The 16,462-nt window shown below is 44.6% G+C and overlaps 1 protein-coding gene across 1 annotated transcript; it reads left to right on the top strand.

The window, feature by feature from the left end:
* The first annotated feature begins 871 nt into the window (after positions 1-871).
* NCR3LG1 (natural killer cell cytotoxicity receptor 3 ligand 1) lies at positions 872-16,462 on the top strand. The gene is given in 6 exon segments (XM_061146676.1): positions 872-1,347; positions 2,270-2,617; positions 12,183-12,509; positions 14,063-14,171; positions 14,914-15,207; positions 15,209-16,462. Coding segments are annotated over 6 exon segments (1,233 nt in total). The 5' UTR covers positions 872-1,247; the 3' UTR covers positions 15,264-16,462.

Below are 16,462 nucleotides of genomic sequence, written 5' to 3'. Positions count from 1 at the left end.
AGGTAAAAAGAGAAGGAGGGGGAGAGGATAAGATGGTTATATAGCATCATCGACTCAGTGGACATGAATTTGAGCTAACTCCATGAGATAATCAAAGACAGGGGAACCTGGTGTGGTGCAGTCCATAGGGCCGCAGCAAGTCAGAGAAACTTAGGCCCCAAACAACAATACCAGAAGAGGATTTCTCTTCAGGGACGACTCCTTGGAAGGCGTAGCAGTTGAGAAAAGGTGTAATTTAGGATGTTAGAATTCCATAGCTGGACCTAACTGTGCAGTCTTCTTGTTACAACTGTGGCCCAGAAGCTAACATTCTGAAGGCCCCTCAGCTAGTGATGTCAGTGTGGGCACCCTGTTCCTCCTCAAGTTCTTTGCTTTTTCCAAAAACCGTGCGTGCTGCTTATTCCGCAGGTAAGTGAGAATATAAGTATCTGTTTAGTTACTGATAGTATTAGTAAGCCTAATTTAGTACATTAACTCTAAATTCACTATGCCAGTAAGGCTACTCTTTATTGGGACGTTCATCATGCCACCCTAAGCGGATCTTCTTTAGAGCAGCGCCCGGGTTAACCAGATCCTGCCCAGTTTACAAAGCGATACTAGAGACAACCCGCCCGTCCGCCCACCTGTCCAAGGTCCGCGCGTCCGTCCGCCTGCTCCTCCGCGCGTCCGCCCCTCTGCCCCCTCCGCGCGTCCGCCCCTCTGCCCCCTCCGCCCCTCCGCCCAGGCGCGCATCCCTCCGCGCGTCCGCCCCTCCACCCGTGCGCGCATCCCTCCGCGCGTCCGCCCCTCCACCCGTGCGCGCATCCCTCCGCGTATCCGCGCGTCCGCCCCTCCGCCCCTCCGCCCCTCCGCCCCTCCGCCCCTCCGCCCGTGCGCGCGTTCCTCCGCTCCTTTGCCCTTCCGTCGGTCAACACGTCCGCCCGTCAACACATTCGCCAGTCTGTGGAGGCGGGGATTGAGTGTCTGCCGGACCGCGCCTCATTTTCTGCCGTAGGTGCGACTGAGCAGGCGCTCGCGGAAACTTTTCGTTCTTTGGGAACGGAGTTACCAAGACGAGTTCGCAGAGTTCTGCAGAAGGGGCCCAGAGACCTAAGTAGGTGAACGTGCGCCCTTAGTTAAATACGCCTACAGTTCGGTCTGGACGCGAGAGAATACACTTTCCACCCACTTCGTAGGTGCTGCTCTCTCTTAAGAGGAAAAAGGAAGAAAGAGGAAGTTCGAGGCCTCGGTTCCGCTAGGCTCCGGCAATGGCGAAGGGGGCGGCTGGCCGCGTGCGGTGGGGCTCCGTGTGGCTGCTCCGCGTTCTGATGTCAGTGTTGGAGCTGGAGCACTTTCAGCTAATAGCAGGTAGGACGCGAGGGAGAGAAGGAGGGAGGGAAGAGGGGTAGTCGTCGCTAGGCCTTGAGATCGCGGTCGGCTGGGTTAAGAGCCGAGAATAACCCCGCGGTTAGGACTTTGGCTTTCAGGAAATACTGATTCGCCCACTGATTAAACAATTGTATACTGAATCCCTGCTTTGTGCAGAGTCGCCACGTGTAGGAGCCCGAGAACAAGTGTTTCCTCAAGTTTGTGCTCTGGTGTTCTGTAAAATTCTTTCTTCCTTGCATCATCCTAGTTGCTGTAACTGAGGGAAAAAATAAAGGATGTGAAATGAGATTACTCTGGGACTTTCCTGCTTGTCCAGTGGTTGAGACTCCACGCTTCCACTGCAGGAGGCAGGGATTCAATTTCTGTTGGTAGTAAACTAAAATCCTGCATGACATCCGTGGTGGCCAAAAACAAAAAACACTCAACAGAAACCTCTTCAACAGGGGAGAAGGAATTGGGCCATGGATCATACTAGCTGAGAGTCCCTTAAATTCCCTTTGAAAAGAAAAAGAAATAAACGCCACCGCATATCAGTGACTTCACTGAAGTCTTTACTGAGAGTGCATGGGTATAACCGAAAGTGGGGTACGCCTGTTGGTCCCTCAAAAGCCAGTGACGAGGCCAGGTTTGTGGAAAGGAAACTGCTTTATTTTGGATATTGGCTGGGTGGATGGAGTGGGGGTGGGGTTGGTGGGGGGAAGGGAAAAACAAAGTTCAAGGATTTTATGTGTATTAATGAGGGGCCATGAACTAAGGGCTTTTGTATCTGAGGATGCCCCCCTGCGACCTGCCCCCCGCCCCCCAAAAGGGGAAGATGTTCCCAGTCACGTGATTGTGTTTTAGAGTACCAGGACTATGTTTCTTTCAAGGGTCTTCCATAACCTTCTCTTGTTGGCCACAGGTTTACTGCAAGTGGAGATGGCGGGGAGGACTCAGATGGTTTTCTTGAATGAAAATGTGACTATCTCTTGCAAGATCCCTGATTCCCCACACCTGGACATCAACAGTATAGGTATCACCTGGTTTCAAAAGACTGGAACTTCTGAAACTGACACCAAACTGTTTGAGTATTTTGGAAACCACAGAGAGGCATCCCAACGTGGAGCCAGTGTGTCTCTACGGAGTCTGCAGAGGGGAGATGCCTCATTGCAGCTGCCTGGTGTCCAGCTGGAAGATGCAGGGGAGTACCGCTGTGAGCTGGTGGTTACTCCTCAGAAGGCACAGGGGACTGTCACGCTGAAGGTTGTAGGTGAGTGCCTGAGGGCAGTGCCCTGTGGTTTCCATGGTGATGGGGCTTGTGGTGGAGATGTGGATGGGCTGAGTGGAGCAGAAGTTTAGAGCCTGGGCCTGGGAGTCAAATAGACATAGGTTTGAGTCCAGGATTCCATGGACTTCTTAACAACTTTGGGCAAGTTTTTAATCACGCTGAAACTCTAAACACATGTAATAGTATTTTTTCTCAGAGAATTGATTGTAGGGAAGTGGCTATGAAAAATGCAGGTAAGATAGCTAGTAGGAAGCTGTTGTACAGCACAGGGAGGTCAGCTGGGTGTTCTGGGATGCCCTAGAAGGGTGGAATGGGGGGTTGGGTCGAGGGGCTCAAGAGGGAGGGAATATATGCATACATAGAGCTGATTCACGCTGTTTTACAGCAGAAATTAACACAACATTGTAAAGCAATTATACTCCAATTAAAAATTTTTTTAAATGCAGGTAAAATGCTTAGACTAGAGTGTGGTCCATTTTAAGTGTCAGTAAAAGATAGCCACAGTAATTAGATAATTTCCCTGGTACGTCTAGCAGTGAACGGCGGCTGCGTGGTGCTAGACATACCAGGGATATTATCTAATTACTGTGGCTATCTTTTACTGACACTTAAAATGGACCACACTCTATGCTAAGCATTTTAATTGCATTCAAAGATGGGCTCAATAAAGGACAGAAATGGTATGGACCTAACAGAAGTAAAAGATATTAAGAAGAGGTGGCAAGAATACACAGAAGAACTGTACAAAAAAGATCTTCATGACCCCGATAATCACGTTGGTGTGATCACTCACCTAGAGCCAGACATCCTGGAATGGGAAGTCAAGTGGGCCTTAGGAAGCATCACTATGAACAAAGCTAGTGGAGATGATGGAATTCCAGTTGAGCTATTTCAAATCCTAAGAGGTGATGCTGTGAAAGTGCTGCACTCAATATGTCAGCAAATTTGGAAAACTGAGCAGTGGCCACAGGACTGGAAAAGGTCAGTTTTCATTCCAATCCCAAAGAAAGGAAATGCCGAAGAACGCTCAAGCTACTGTACAATTGCACTCATCTCACGTGCGAGTAAAGTAATGCTCAGAATTCTCCAAGCCAGGCTTCAGCAGTACGTGAACTGTGAACTTCCAGATGTTCAAGCTTGTTTTAGAAAAGGCAGAGGAACCAGAGATCAAATTGGCAATATCTGCTGGATCATCAAAAAAGCAAGAGAGTTCCAGAAAAACATCTGTTTCTGCTTAATTGACTGTGCCAAAGCCTTTGACTGTGTGGATCACAATAAACTGTGGAAAATTCTGAAAGAGATGGAAATACCAGACCACCTGACCTGCCTCTTGAGAAACCTGTATGCACATCAGGGAGCACCAGTTAGAGCTGGACATGGACCAACCGACTGGTTCCAAATAGGAAAAGGAGTCCGTTAAGCCTGTATACTGTCACCCTGCTTATTTAACGTATATGCAGAGTACATCATGAGAAATGCTGGGCTGGATGAAGCACAAGCTGGAATCAAGATTGCCAGGAGAAATATCAATAACCTCAGATATGCAGATGACATCACCCTTATGGCAGAAAGTGAAGAAGAACTAAAGGGCCTCTTGATGAAGGCGAAAGAGGAGAGTGAAAAAGTTGGCTTAAAGTTCAACATTCAGAAAACTAAGATCATGGCATCTGGTCCCATCACTTCATGGCAAATAGATGGGGAGACAGTGGAAACAATGGGTGACTTATTTTTTTGGGGGGCTCCAAAATCACTGCAGATGGTGATTGCAACCATGAAATTAAAAGACGCTTGCTCCTTGGAAGGAAATTTATGACCAACCTAGAAAGCATATTAAAAAGCAGAGACATTACTTTGCCAGCAAAGATCCATCTAGTCAAAGCTGTGGTTTTTCCAGTAGTCATATATGGATGTGAGAGTTGGACTATAAAGAAAGCTGAGTGCCAAAGAATTGATGCTTTTGAACTGTGGTGTTGGAGAAGACTCTTGAGAGTCCCTTGGACTGCAAGGAGATCCAACCAGTCCATCCTAAAGGAGATCATTCCTGGGTGTTCATTGATGTTGAAGCTGAAACTCCAATACTTTGGCCACCTGATGCGAAGAGCTGACTCATTTGAAAAGACCCTGATGCTAGGAAAGACTGAAGGCAGGAGGAGAAGGGGTCGACAGAGGATCAGGTGGTTGGATGGCATTACCGACTCAATGGACATGAGTTTGGGTGGACTCCAGGAGTTGGTGATGGACAGGAGGGCCTGGCGTGCTGTGGTTCACGGGGTCGCAAAGAGTGGGACATGACTGAGCAAATAAACTGAACTGAACTGATATGTCTATAGTTAGCCTTCACTGAAGGGATACCTCTGAAAGGTAGCTAGGGAAGGAGAGCGTTTGCACTCTGATTCCATGGATCTGAATCCTATTCTTTCTGACTTTGCTGCTTCCAAACTGAGTGTTTGGTCAGCCATTTAATATCTTTGCCTGTGAATTTTCCCACTCAAAATGAGGTGACAAGTGTAACCTGCCTCATAGTGTTCTGAGGATTAGATAAGCTCATGTACGAAAATGCTCGACCAGTGCTGTTGTAAGGCAGGTGCTCAGTCATGACTTACAACAGCAACTTTCTTCCCTAAACACCTTTTTGAGCTCCTGTTTCTGCTATTATAAGTAGGTTGGATTCTCTGTGGATGGGCTTGGGGCTGCCATAACAAAACACTACTAACTGGGTGGCTTATACAACAGAAATTAATTTTTGCACAATTCTGGAGTCCAGAAGTCTGAGATCAAGGTGACAGCAGGGTTGGTTTCTTCTGAGGCCTGTTTCTTTGGCTTGTAGGTGGCTGTCTTTTCCCTGTGTTTATGTATCCTAATCTCTTTCTATAAAGACATGCGTCAGATTAGGGCTCAACCTAATGATCTCTTTTAACTTAGCAACAACCTCACTAAAAACCCTATGACTCAGCTTTTGCTTGTCTGTAAAGCTTTTGATTTCTCCTACATATTTGAATGAGATCCTTGCTGGGTATAGTAATCTGGGTTGTAGGTTTTTCTCTTTTGTCACTTTAAGTATGTCCTGCCATTACCTTCTGGCTTGAAGAGTTTCTATTGAAAGATCAGCTGTTATCCTTATGGGAATCCCCTTGTATGTTATTTGTTGGTTTTCCCTTGCAGCTTTTAATATTTATTCTTTGTGTTTGATCTTCATTAATTTGATTAATATGTGTCTTGGGGTGTTTCACCTTGGGTTTATCCTGTTTGGGACTTTTAATGGACTGGAACCTGGTGGTCTGGAGTCGACGATGAGAAAGTGAAAGAAGGAAAGAGGCTAATATTCCCTGGGTTACACAGCCGGTCTTCGCAGTTCAGGGAATCAGTCAGAAATAGAGAGAGAGAGAGAGAGAGAAAGACATGGGGACCCAAGCTCTGATGGAGCAAAGGTGTTTTAATCAACATGGTGTGGGCATATATACTGTCTTACAAGGTAGTTATTCTCAGCAAAGATAAAGATTAAAATTCCAGACTTAGAAAACATAAGGTGATCCATATTAAAGAGAGAGAGTTGTAAACAATCACTTTTACCGCATGGTTCATAAGAAGGAAGAGGGTACTTATCACCGTATTGAATAACTAAGGAAGGGCATGCCTGGATTCCTCAGCCCTGGGAGAGGCTTGCCTCTCCTCTTAATTCCTATTAATAAGGAACAGGGGATTCATGACAGATGATCCAAAACAGCACACAAGAAGTCTCCTGTTAAATGCTTCCTGACAGGGACTCTCTGGGTTTCTTGGACTTGGGTGGCTATTTCCTTCCCCATTTTTGGTACGTTTTCAATATTATCTCCTCAAGTATTTTCTCATGGCCTTTCTTTTTGTCTTCTGGGACTCCTATGATTCGAATGTTGGGGCATTTAACATTGTCCCAGAGGTCTCTGAGGTTGTCCTCATTTCTTTTAATTCATTTTTCCTCTCTGCTTCATTTATTTCCACTATTCTATCTTCCACCTCACTTATCCTATCTTCTGCTCAGTTATTCTACTGTTGGTTCCCTCCAGAGTGCTTTTGATCTCAGTTATTGCATTATTCATTATTGATTGAATCTTTTTTATTTCTTCTAGGTCCTTGTTAAACATTTCTTGCATTTTCTCAATCCTTGTCTCCAGTCAATTTATCTGTAACTCCATTTTGTTTTCGAGATTTTGGATCATCTTTACTATCATTATTCTGAATTCTTTTTCAGGTAGACCCCCTATCTCCTCCTCTTTTGTTTGGTTTGCTGGGCATTTATCATGTTCCTTTACTGGCTGAGTATTTCTCTGCCTTTTCATTTTGTTGTAGATTGCTGTGTTTGGGGTGGCCTTTCTGTATGCTGGGAGTCTGTGGTTCCTCTTTCTTGTGGAGGGTCCTCCCTGAGGGTGGGGTTGGACGAGTGGCTTGTCAAGGTTTCCTGGTTAGGGAAGCTTGCGTCGGTGTTCTTGTGGGTGGAGCTGGATCTCTTCTCTCTGGAGTACAATGAAGTGTCCAGTAGTAAGTTTTGAAGTGTCTGTGGGTTTGGTGTGACTTTTGCCCACCTGTTTTTTTGTGCTCAGGGTTATTTTCCTGCTTTGTTGGAGAATTTGCTTGGTATGTCTTGCTCTGAAACTTGTTGGCTCTTGGGTGGAGCTTGGTTTCAGTATAGGTATGGAGGCTTTTAGATGAGCTCTTGTCAATTAATGTTCCCTGGAGTCAGGAGTTTTCTGGTATTCTCAAGTTTTGGACTTAAGCCTCCTGCCTCTGGCTTTCAGTCTTATTCTTACAGCAGCCTCAAGACTTCTCCATCCATATAGCACTGATGATAAAACATCTAGGTTAATGGTGAAAAGATTCTCCACAGAGAGGGACACCCAGAGAGGTTCACAGAGTTACATGGAGAAGAGAAGAGGGAGGAAGGAGATAGAGGTGACCAGGAGGAGAAGAGGGGTAGTCTAAAGGAGAGAGAGCAATCTAGCCAGTAATCAATTTGCTATGTGCTCTGCACAGTCTGGATCACCCAGAGAGGTTCATTGAGTTCCATAGAGAAGAGGGAGGAAGGAGATAGAGGTGACCAGGAGGAGAAAAGGGGGAGTCAAAAGGAGAGAAGAGCAATCTAGCAGTAATCAGTTCCCTAAGTGTTCTCCACAGCCCAGAACACCCAAAGAGAGTCACAGAGTTAAGTAGAGAAGAGAAGAGGAGGGAGGAGATAGAGGTGACCTGGGGGAGAAAAAGGAGAGTCAAAAGGGAAGAGAGCAATCAAGCCAGTAATCACACTCCTAAGTAAAAATTCGAACTGAAGATTGGATTCTTAAAGGTACAGAATTGATAACAAATACTAAAAAGCAAAGATTAAAAATCTAGAGTAGAGGTTAGACTCTCAAAAATACAATATTAAAAATACAAAACAAATCACAAAAATTATTTTAAAAATATATATGAAATTTGCTTTAAAATAGCATCTTTATTTTGCAAGGTAGTAGTAGGTTATAAAAATGAAAATTAAGGGAGTAATAAAGAACTTAAAAACATTAAAAAATGATAATAGTAAAATATATCTAGAAATTTCTCTGGAGCTGTTGAGGGCAGTGTGGGGTCAGTTCAGTTTCAGATAGTTCCTTGTTCCAGCTTGTATTTCTTCTCAAGGTCCATAGGCCCCTTCCAATGCTTAATCAATGCTAACTACAGGGTTTTAATCTGTTGCACCTGTCACTTCCAAAGCAGTTCTCTCTTTGTTTATTTTGGCTTCCTCTGTTTGCAAGTCTCTTCAGTGTCTAATTTCCACCCGGACACAAGGGGGCGATGGTGGTCACTTATTTAGGCTCACTTGTTCAATTGTGCTGTGGGGAGAGGAACACTGCGAACAAATATCACTGGCGTGTGTGGGGAGTGCTCGCAGTGTCTGGACCACACTGGGTTTGTTCCAGCTCACGGCGTGTGTGCTTATATGACTCAGCTATCCCACTGCTGGGCATGCACACTGAGGAAACAAATTGAAAGAGACATGTGTACCCCAGTGTTCATCATAGCACTGTTTACAATAGCCAGGACATGGAAGCAACCTAGATATCCATCGGCAGATGAATGGATAAGAAAGTTGTGGTACATATACACAATGGAATATTATTCAGCCATTAAAAAGAATACATTTGAATCAGTTCTAATGAGGTGGATGAAACTGGAGCCCATTATACAGAGTGAAGTAAGCCAGAAAGAAAAGCACCAATACAGTATATTAACACATATGTATGGAATTTAGAAAGATGGTAACGATAACCCTGTATGTGAGACAGAAAAAGAGACACAGATGTAAAGAACAGACTTTTGGACTCGGTGGGAGAAGGCGAGGGTGGGATGATTTGAGAGAATAACATTGAAACATGTATATTACCATATGTGAAATAGATCACCAGTCCAGGTTCGATGCATGAGACAGGGTGCTCAGGGCTGGTGCACTGGAATGACCCTGAGGGACAGGATGGGGAGGGAGGTGGGAGCGGGGTTCAGGATGGGGAACACATGTAAATCCATGGCTGATTCATGTCAATGTATGGCAAAAACCACTACAATATTGTAAAGTAATTAGCCTCCAATTAAAATAAATAAATTAATTAAAAAAAAAACCCTATCTCTAAATATAGTCACAGTCTGAGGGACTAGGCTTAGGACTTCAACATATGAATTTGGGACGGGTTCAATTCAGTATAACTGGGGGGCAGTATCTGTGAGCTCCTCACAATTGCACTGAAGACTTGGAATGTTTTGTACATATCAGTTTTGGAGGTGGGGATGTATATTAGAGTTCCTCTGCAATTGATAGCCTAAAATAAAAGTTTTTTTTTTTTATTTAAATAAAGAGACTTTTTTTTTTAGAAGAGGTTTAGATTTATGGAGAAATTGCAAAGATAGTACAGAGTTCCCATATTACTCTTGCCTCCACACCTTACTTGCCCTATTAACATCTTGCATTTATGCTATATTTTTATAATTAATGAACCAATATTGATACATTTTTGTTTATTAAAGTTCATAGTTTATTCATTTGTAGCTTAGTCAGTAAAGAATCTGCCTGCAGTGTGGGAGACCCAGGTTTGATCCCTGAATCAGGAAGATCCCCTGAAGAGGGAAATGGCAACCCACTCCAGTATACTTGCCTGGAAAATCTCATGGACACAGGAACCTGGTGGGCTGCAGTCCACGGGGTCGCAAAGAATAGGGCATGACTGAGCAACTAACACTTAACTTACTTACCTAGTTTATTCAGATTTCCTTAGTTTTTTTCTCCTGATAATTTTTTTTTTTTTTGCTCTGAAGGCTACTTTTTTCAAAAATAGTTTTATTTATTTATTTGTTTTTGGCTGTACTGGGTCTTCATCGCTCCATGGGCTTTTCTCTAGTTGTGGCAAATAGGGGGTGCTTCTCATTGCAGTGGCCTCTCATTGTGGAGCATGGGCTCTAGGGCACATGTGCTTAATTATTATTTAAAAGTCTCTATCTGATAATTCCAAAATCTGTGTCATACCAGAGTTTGGGTCTGATGCTTGCTTTGTCTTTTGATACTTTTTGGCATGCCTTGTAATTTTTTGTTGAAAACCAGATGTTACATATCAGATAAGAGGAACCGAGGTGAATAGGCTTTTGGTATGAGAATCTGTTTCTTTGGCTAGGAGTTGGACTGTGTTTAATGTTAATGCTGTACCTATAGGTGCCAGAAACTTCAGTTCCTTCTGGTGTCTTTCTCCCCCGCCTTGTTTCCTTTGAGTTTCCTCATGAACTCCTTCTGAAATAGAGCCCGTGTTTAACAGCTCTCTCAGTTGTACTCTACTGTTATCATTCTGGGGCTCTGTTGATATAGTGGTTAGGTGTAGAGGGGAAGCTGTTTATAATTTTCTGATTAAATCTCATTCTTTGAGTTGCCTGAGCCCCTAGACTGTCTCACCTTCACAAGTGTTTCTAGGTGAGACAGGAAGGCTAGAGGGGGCTGGAGTTGGCTAAACATCACTATCCCAGGTCAGATAAGACTTTGGCAAATTCTTTTTCCTTAAGAGCATCCTTCATTGTGGAGAAGGCACTGGCTGTATATATATAAATACTTAACTTTTATTTATTTAATTACTTAGTTTTGACTGCTCTGGGCCTTTGTTGCTGTGCGCTGGCTTTCCCTAGTTGCAGCAAGTAGGCGCTACTCTCAGGCTGTGGTGTGTGGGCTTCTCATTACGGTGGCTTCTCTTGTTGCAGAGCACAGGCTCTGGGGTGCACAGGCTTCAGTAGTCATAGTGCATGGGCTTAGTTGCTCTGCAGCATGTGGAATCTTCCCAGACCAGGGATCAAGCCCACGTCCCCTGCATTGGCAGGCGCATTCTTAACCCCTGGACCACAAAGGAGTCCTGGGTATGTTTTGAAATAGTTACTTTTCTTCTCTTCCCTGCTCAAAAGAGGAGGGGATTTTTCTTGAATCTTCACAGTGAGAGCCTGGTGGGATTCTTGGAGGTACAACTCATGAAAGTGTGTGGCCTGCTCTAAGGCTGGGCCGCTAGGAGTTCTTTCCCCTCAATCTAGTCCACACTCATCCTCTAGCAATTTGTCAGAGTTAGTGCTTATGTGTGTCAACCAGTTTATTACTCTAGTACCTTCTGCTCAAGGTTTTATGATCTTGGCCGTGATTCTCTCAATCTGCCTGTCTCCCTTGTTTATATGGAGGTGGTTTGCCCTGTCACCTCAGTTCTCCAATGAACTAAGGAAAGCTGTGGATTTTCAGTTTGTTCAGCTTAGCTTTCTTTCCTGTTCCAAGGATAGAAATGATGACTTTCAAGATCTTTACATGTGAGAGGGGAAGCCCGAGGTCAGCAGTGATTTTAAGAAGGCGGCTTATTTTCCTTTCACAAAAATGTAGCCAACCCAGGGCAGATATGGCAGTGCTCTAATCATCTGGGAGCCAGGATCCTTTTATCTTGTCACTTTGCTGTCTTCAAGCTGCATTTCCTCCTTCTGTTTAGAAATGGCTTCTCTGTCCCCAGCCATGATATACTATTCCAGCCATTCTGTAGAAAGAAGGAAGTGGAGGGGGAGAGACACTGTTCTTTTCTTTAAGATACCCTTGTTATTTCAGGATACTTCTTAGAAGTTGCTCTCACCACTTCTGATTACAATAAAACTTTCAGACCCTTAGTTCACATGACTACACCCAGCTGCAGAGGAGGGTGGGAGAAGTAGCTTTAACTTGGAGGTGTCATGGAAGAATGGAGACTGGCAGCAATTAGCAGTCTCTGCCCACATCAGTGTTTATTCCAAGGGTTTCCTCAGATTCCCAAAGGTATCTATGACACAGAGGGACTTAAGAAACTCTGCTTTATAAAACTGCCTGAGATTCAGGGTCACAGCATATCAGTACCCCACTGGTACTGGAACCAATGTACCCAGAACATTTAGTCTAAGCAGAATACCATTCAGTTTATTTCACTTTCCTGAAGGCTTGCCATGGGTCTGACATTGAGCTGATAATAAGCAAATCTCTACCTACCCTCAAAGAATGACTTCTCTCCCCTGGCAGCTCCACCAGTCAGCAGCTTGTCTGAACAAGTCATGATGAAAGATAACGAGGACAAACATATTTTCTGTACATCAAGTGGGTTCTACCCAAAGCATATTAACATCACGTGGAAAAAGTGGACCCAGAAGGATCCCCAGTTCCGGGAGTTTTCTAAGAACATCACCACTGACCGCATAGTCGAGAATGAGGATGGTACATTTAATATCACTAGCCACCTGAGGCTGAAGCCATCTCTGGAAGACAATGGGACCATCTATCAGTGTGTGGTATGGCATGTATCCTTGCCCACAATCCAGAGTTTCGACTTCCACTTGATACTACATCCAGGTAAGCATCTTCTTGGACATTTCCCTTACTCTTCATCTTGAGGGGAGGATCATATAAACTTTGGTTATATAGGGAAGGGGAGAAAGACTGGTCTGGTTTAGCTCAGCCCCAGAGTCAGCAGTCCAGATTAGGTCCCTAAGCCAGGACAGATGGTCTAATAGGTAGACAGATGGTCTAATAGGTGACCTGGCTTCTGTGGTCATGGCTCTGGTCCTAGGTGGGGATGACCCTGTTGGTCCAATGCATCTGCATAGAGCTGAGAGAGGTAATGAAGGCAGAGACTGACTGGTGGCCCTGAGGAATGTGGTCTGGGTGTGCCAGATGGGGCTTGAGATGATCCTGAAGGGAGAGAGACATTGTTCTTGGAAATAAAGACTAGGGATTGTGTGGGTAGTATGTGCACAGATGTGTTTAGGGTGTCTCTGGAACATGGGGAATATGAAATTGAAATATGCTTTGTGTGTTTAGTATTAGGGATTTGTCTGGGCTGGGTGATATGTATACATCTTAGCCCATTGTTGTTGTTTAGTCGCTAAGTTGTATCCAACTCTTTTGTGACCCCATGCACTGTAACTCGCCAGGCTCTTCTGTCCATGCGATTTCCTAGGTAAGAATACAGAAATAGTTTGGCAGGCAGATTCTTTACCATCACCAGTCACCAGGTAAGCCCTCTTAGTCCATATGGACTGCTGTAACAAATTGCCACAGACCAGGTGGCTTGTAAGTGCCTCCTCAGGTGGTGCTGTGGTAAAGAACTGCCTGCCAATGAAGGAGATGCGGGTTCAATCCCTGAGTTGGGAAGATCCCCTGGAGAAGGAAATGGCAACCCACTTCAGTATTTTTACCTAGGACATCCCATGGACCAGAAGAGCCTGATAGGCTACAGTGCGTGGGATCGCAAAGAGTCAGCCACGCCTGAGTGACTGAGCATGCACATGCACGCATGCGGGTGGCGTATAAGCAACAGAACTTCATTTCTCACAGTTACAGAGGCTGGAATCCCAAGATTAGTGGCCAGCATGGTTGAGTGAGAGCCCTTTTGCAGGTTTCAGACTTCTCATGCTGTCCTCACAAGGTGGAAGGGGTGAGGGATCTCTCAAGGTCCTCCTTTATAGGGCACTGATCTCACTCCTGAGTGCCCCATCCTCATGACCTAATCACCTCCCCAAAGCCCTGTCTCCTAATGCTATCATGCTGGGCATTAAGATTTCAGCATTCACATTTTGAGGGGAGAGTGACATTCAGACTTCAGCCGTATACAGGTGATATAGGATGGTATAGTGGTATGGAAGCTTTAAACATGTGCCCAGCATGTGCATATTGTATGTAGTGTTTGATATTGCTGTATTTCTGATACGTGCTAAACAGGCTGTTTGGCGTCTGGAGGTGTAAGTGATAGGATGGAGGAGGGCAAAGACATGTGGCAGAAGGTTGGTGGTACTATCTCTGACAGAAGATGACATACAACCACACAAATCCTAGAAGCAGTCATGTGGTCTCTTTGCCCCCTGCCAGTATGCTTCCTCTTAACGTTTTCTTTCTTCTTTCCACAGAATCTGAGAAGAAAACTCACTGGTTCTATATTGGAATGAGCATATTAATTGGACTGATCATTATTGGACTGATCTTAAGAAAAAGATTATATCTTTTTCTTAAGGAAAGGTAAGGGGCTCCAAAGCAAAGTTTAGCCTTGTGTTTTGGAGTAGGCTTTGGGAGTTCAGAATTTATTGCCAGTGCATGGTGTTGGAGAGCTCTCAGGATTGATGCTGGAGTGTTCTAAGTGTATTTATGATGTATGACTTTTTTTGATATGTTGGGGAGGAACTGTCTCATCTGGTCTCCATGTAGCAGCCTGGGACTCTGGGAAGATGTGCTATAAAGCCCCTCTGCCTCCTCCTGATTAACTGGCTCACTGTGAATCAAGACCTCATTGTTCACCCCAGGCCTGTGAATGATATATGAGCTGCAGTGTTACTGTCACATATAGAGTCCATGGCTCAGAGAGGGGATTTCCTTCCCCACATATTTGCGCATATTTTGTTAGTAACTCAATGGGATAACTTACCACCCAGATTATACTGGTTTAACCAAGAATTTCCAACCCTAGTGAGGGTGTTTCCAATCTAAAACATGTTTCCAAACATGCTATTCCCTATGGCCCAGATAGCAAATAAAACAACTCAAATTGTTGTCGAGGCCAGTTTAAATGCAGTTAAATGCTTCTGGGTAATAAAATTGCCCACAATTATTTACAGGCCTGCCAATGCAGAATCTGTGCAATAGCTAGTATATCTGATTATAAATGCTTTTGGAAAAGCAGACCAGTCCATTCATCAAGAAAAAAGGCTGTTTGTCTAAAGTTGGCCAACTGATTCATAGGACTTACTCTCCTGATTTAACCTAGGTCAGCAAAATGCTGGAAATGCTGCCTGCTGGAGGATGAGGAGAGAGGGTCTGCGCTCAGTGTTGTCCAACTCTCCATGACACTACGGCCTGTAGTCCACCAGGCCCTTCTGTCCATGAAATTTTCCAAGCAAGAACACTGGAATGGGTTGCCGTTTCCTTCTCCAGGGGCTCTTCCCAGCCCAGAGATCGAACCCAAGTCTCCTGCATTCCAGGCAGATTCTTTACTGCTTGAGCCATTGGGGAAGCTGGAGGATGAGAGACACTGTAATCAGAGACTTCTGGAGGATGAGACTCTCGAAGCTGGAACTGGATCAGATGACCGCTTCCTCAGTGCATCAACAAATCTAGCTAAGACCCAGAGGGATGGGATGGGGAGGGAGGTGGGAGGGGGGTTCAGGATGGGGAACACATGTAAACCCATGGCTGATTCATGTCAATGTATGGCAAAAACCACTACAGTATTGTAAAGTAATTAGCCTCCAACTAATAAAAATAATAGGGGAAAAAAAAAAGCAAAAAAAAAATTCTGGCTAAGATCATCAGTACCAACAGAACTGACTCTTGAGTGCATGAGACTTATTTTTCAAAGCCACTTGAAAAATAAAGCAGTAGAGTGGCTTGTCACACAGTGAAAGCTGACTGATACAGCTCTTCTGGAAGCTGGATTTTGACCCAAAAGTGTGATTGCCATGGAGATGTGCTGCTGAGACCCCCTCCAAGAGAGCCTGCTACGAAGAGCCTACTTAGCCACCATGTTCCAGCTATGGCATCTCAGGTATCTGCTGTAGTTTTCAGGCTTACTTGAAAGCTAATGTCATGCTATCCCTCACTTATCCCTTCTTCCTCCCTTCACAGATAGCAGACCTGTGTCAAAGTTTCAGTCAGAACTGTACTTACTTCCCTCTGATTTACCCTGTATGTATTTCTATTCTCCAATAACAATGGCATAGTGACAAAAACTGGAATTGATCAAGGGAAGTAAGAGTACATAGAAGCAGGGTTATGTAATGAATTGTGTAGTTGCATATGCACTTTGTATCACTGCTTCAATTATTGGCATCAATGCCTGGAAGGACCTAAGGACAGGGGAAAGACAAGTTTACACTCCTGTACCCAAGTTGGCCAGTTTAGGTGACCTGCCTTTCATATCACTCCAGAGTGGAAATAGAGTAGGGTGTAGGTAGATGAAGGTATACAATGCCCCAAGCCAGGTGGACCTGGCAGAGAGGATGCCAATTGTAGGGAAAGAGCAATCGGTGGTGGCAGGAGTCAGGCTCTCTCTTGTTCTACAGCCTCTCGCTCTTGCCCTGTGTTTGGTAAATAATGATTATGTAAGAGCTGAGATCACTTACAGCACTGTGCATGCATGTCATGAGGTACTTCTTGGCCACAGGCTGCTTTTGTTCTGTAAGTATATATAAGCTCTGCCTGAAAAGCCCTGGAGGCTGCATTAAGGCTACATTATGGCTATGTTAAAGTTATGTTATGGCTGCTGCTATGGGTGCTGTGCCAGTCAGGAGAGAATAAATGTGTCTGCAGTTCCTATA

This window comes from Dama dama, chromosome 1, assembly GCF_033118175.1.
Source record: "Dama dama isolate Ldn47 chromosome 1, ASM3311817v1, whole genome shotgun sequence".
Taxonomy (NCBI): domain Eukaryota; kingdom Metazoa; phylum Chordata; class Mammalia; order Artiodactyla; family Cervidae; genus Dama; species Dama dama.
The sequence above is the reverse complement of the archived record's forward strand: the minus strand, read 5'-3'. Positions and strand labels throughout refer to the sequence as shown.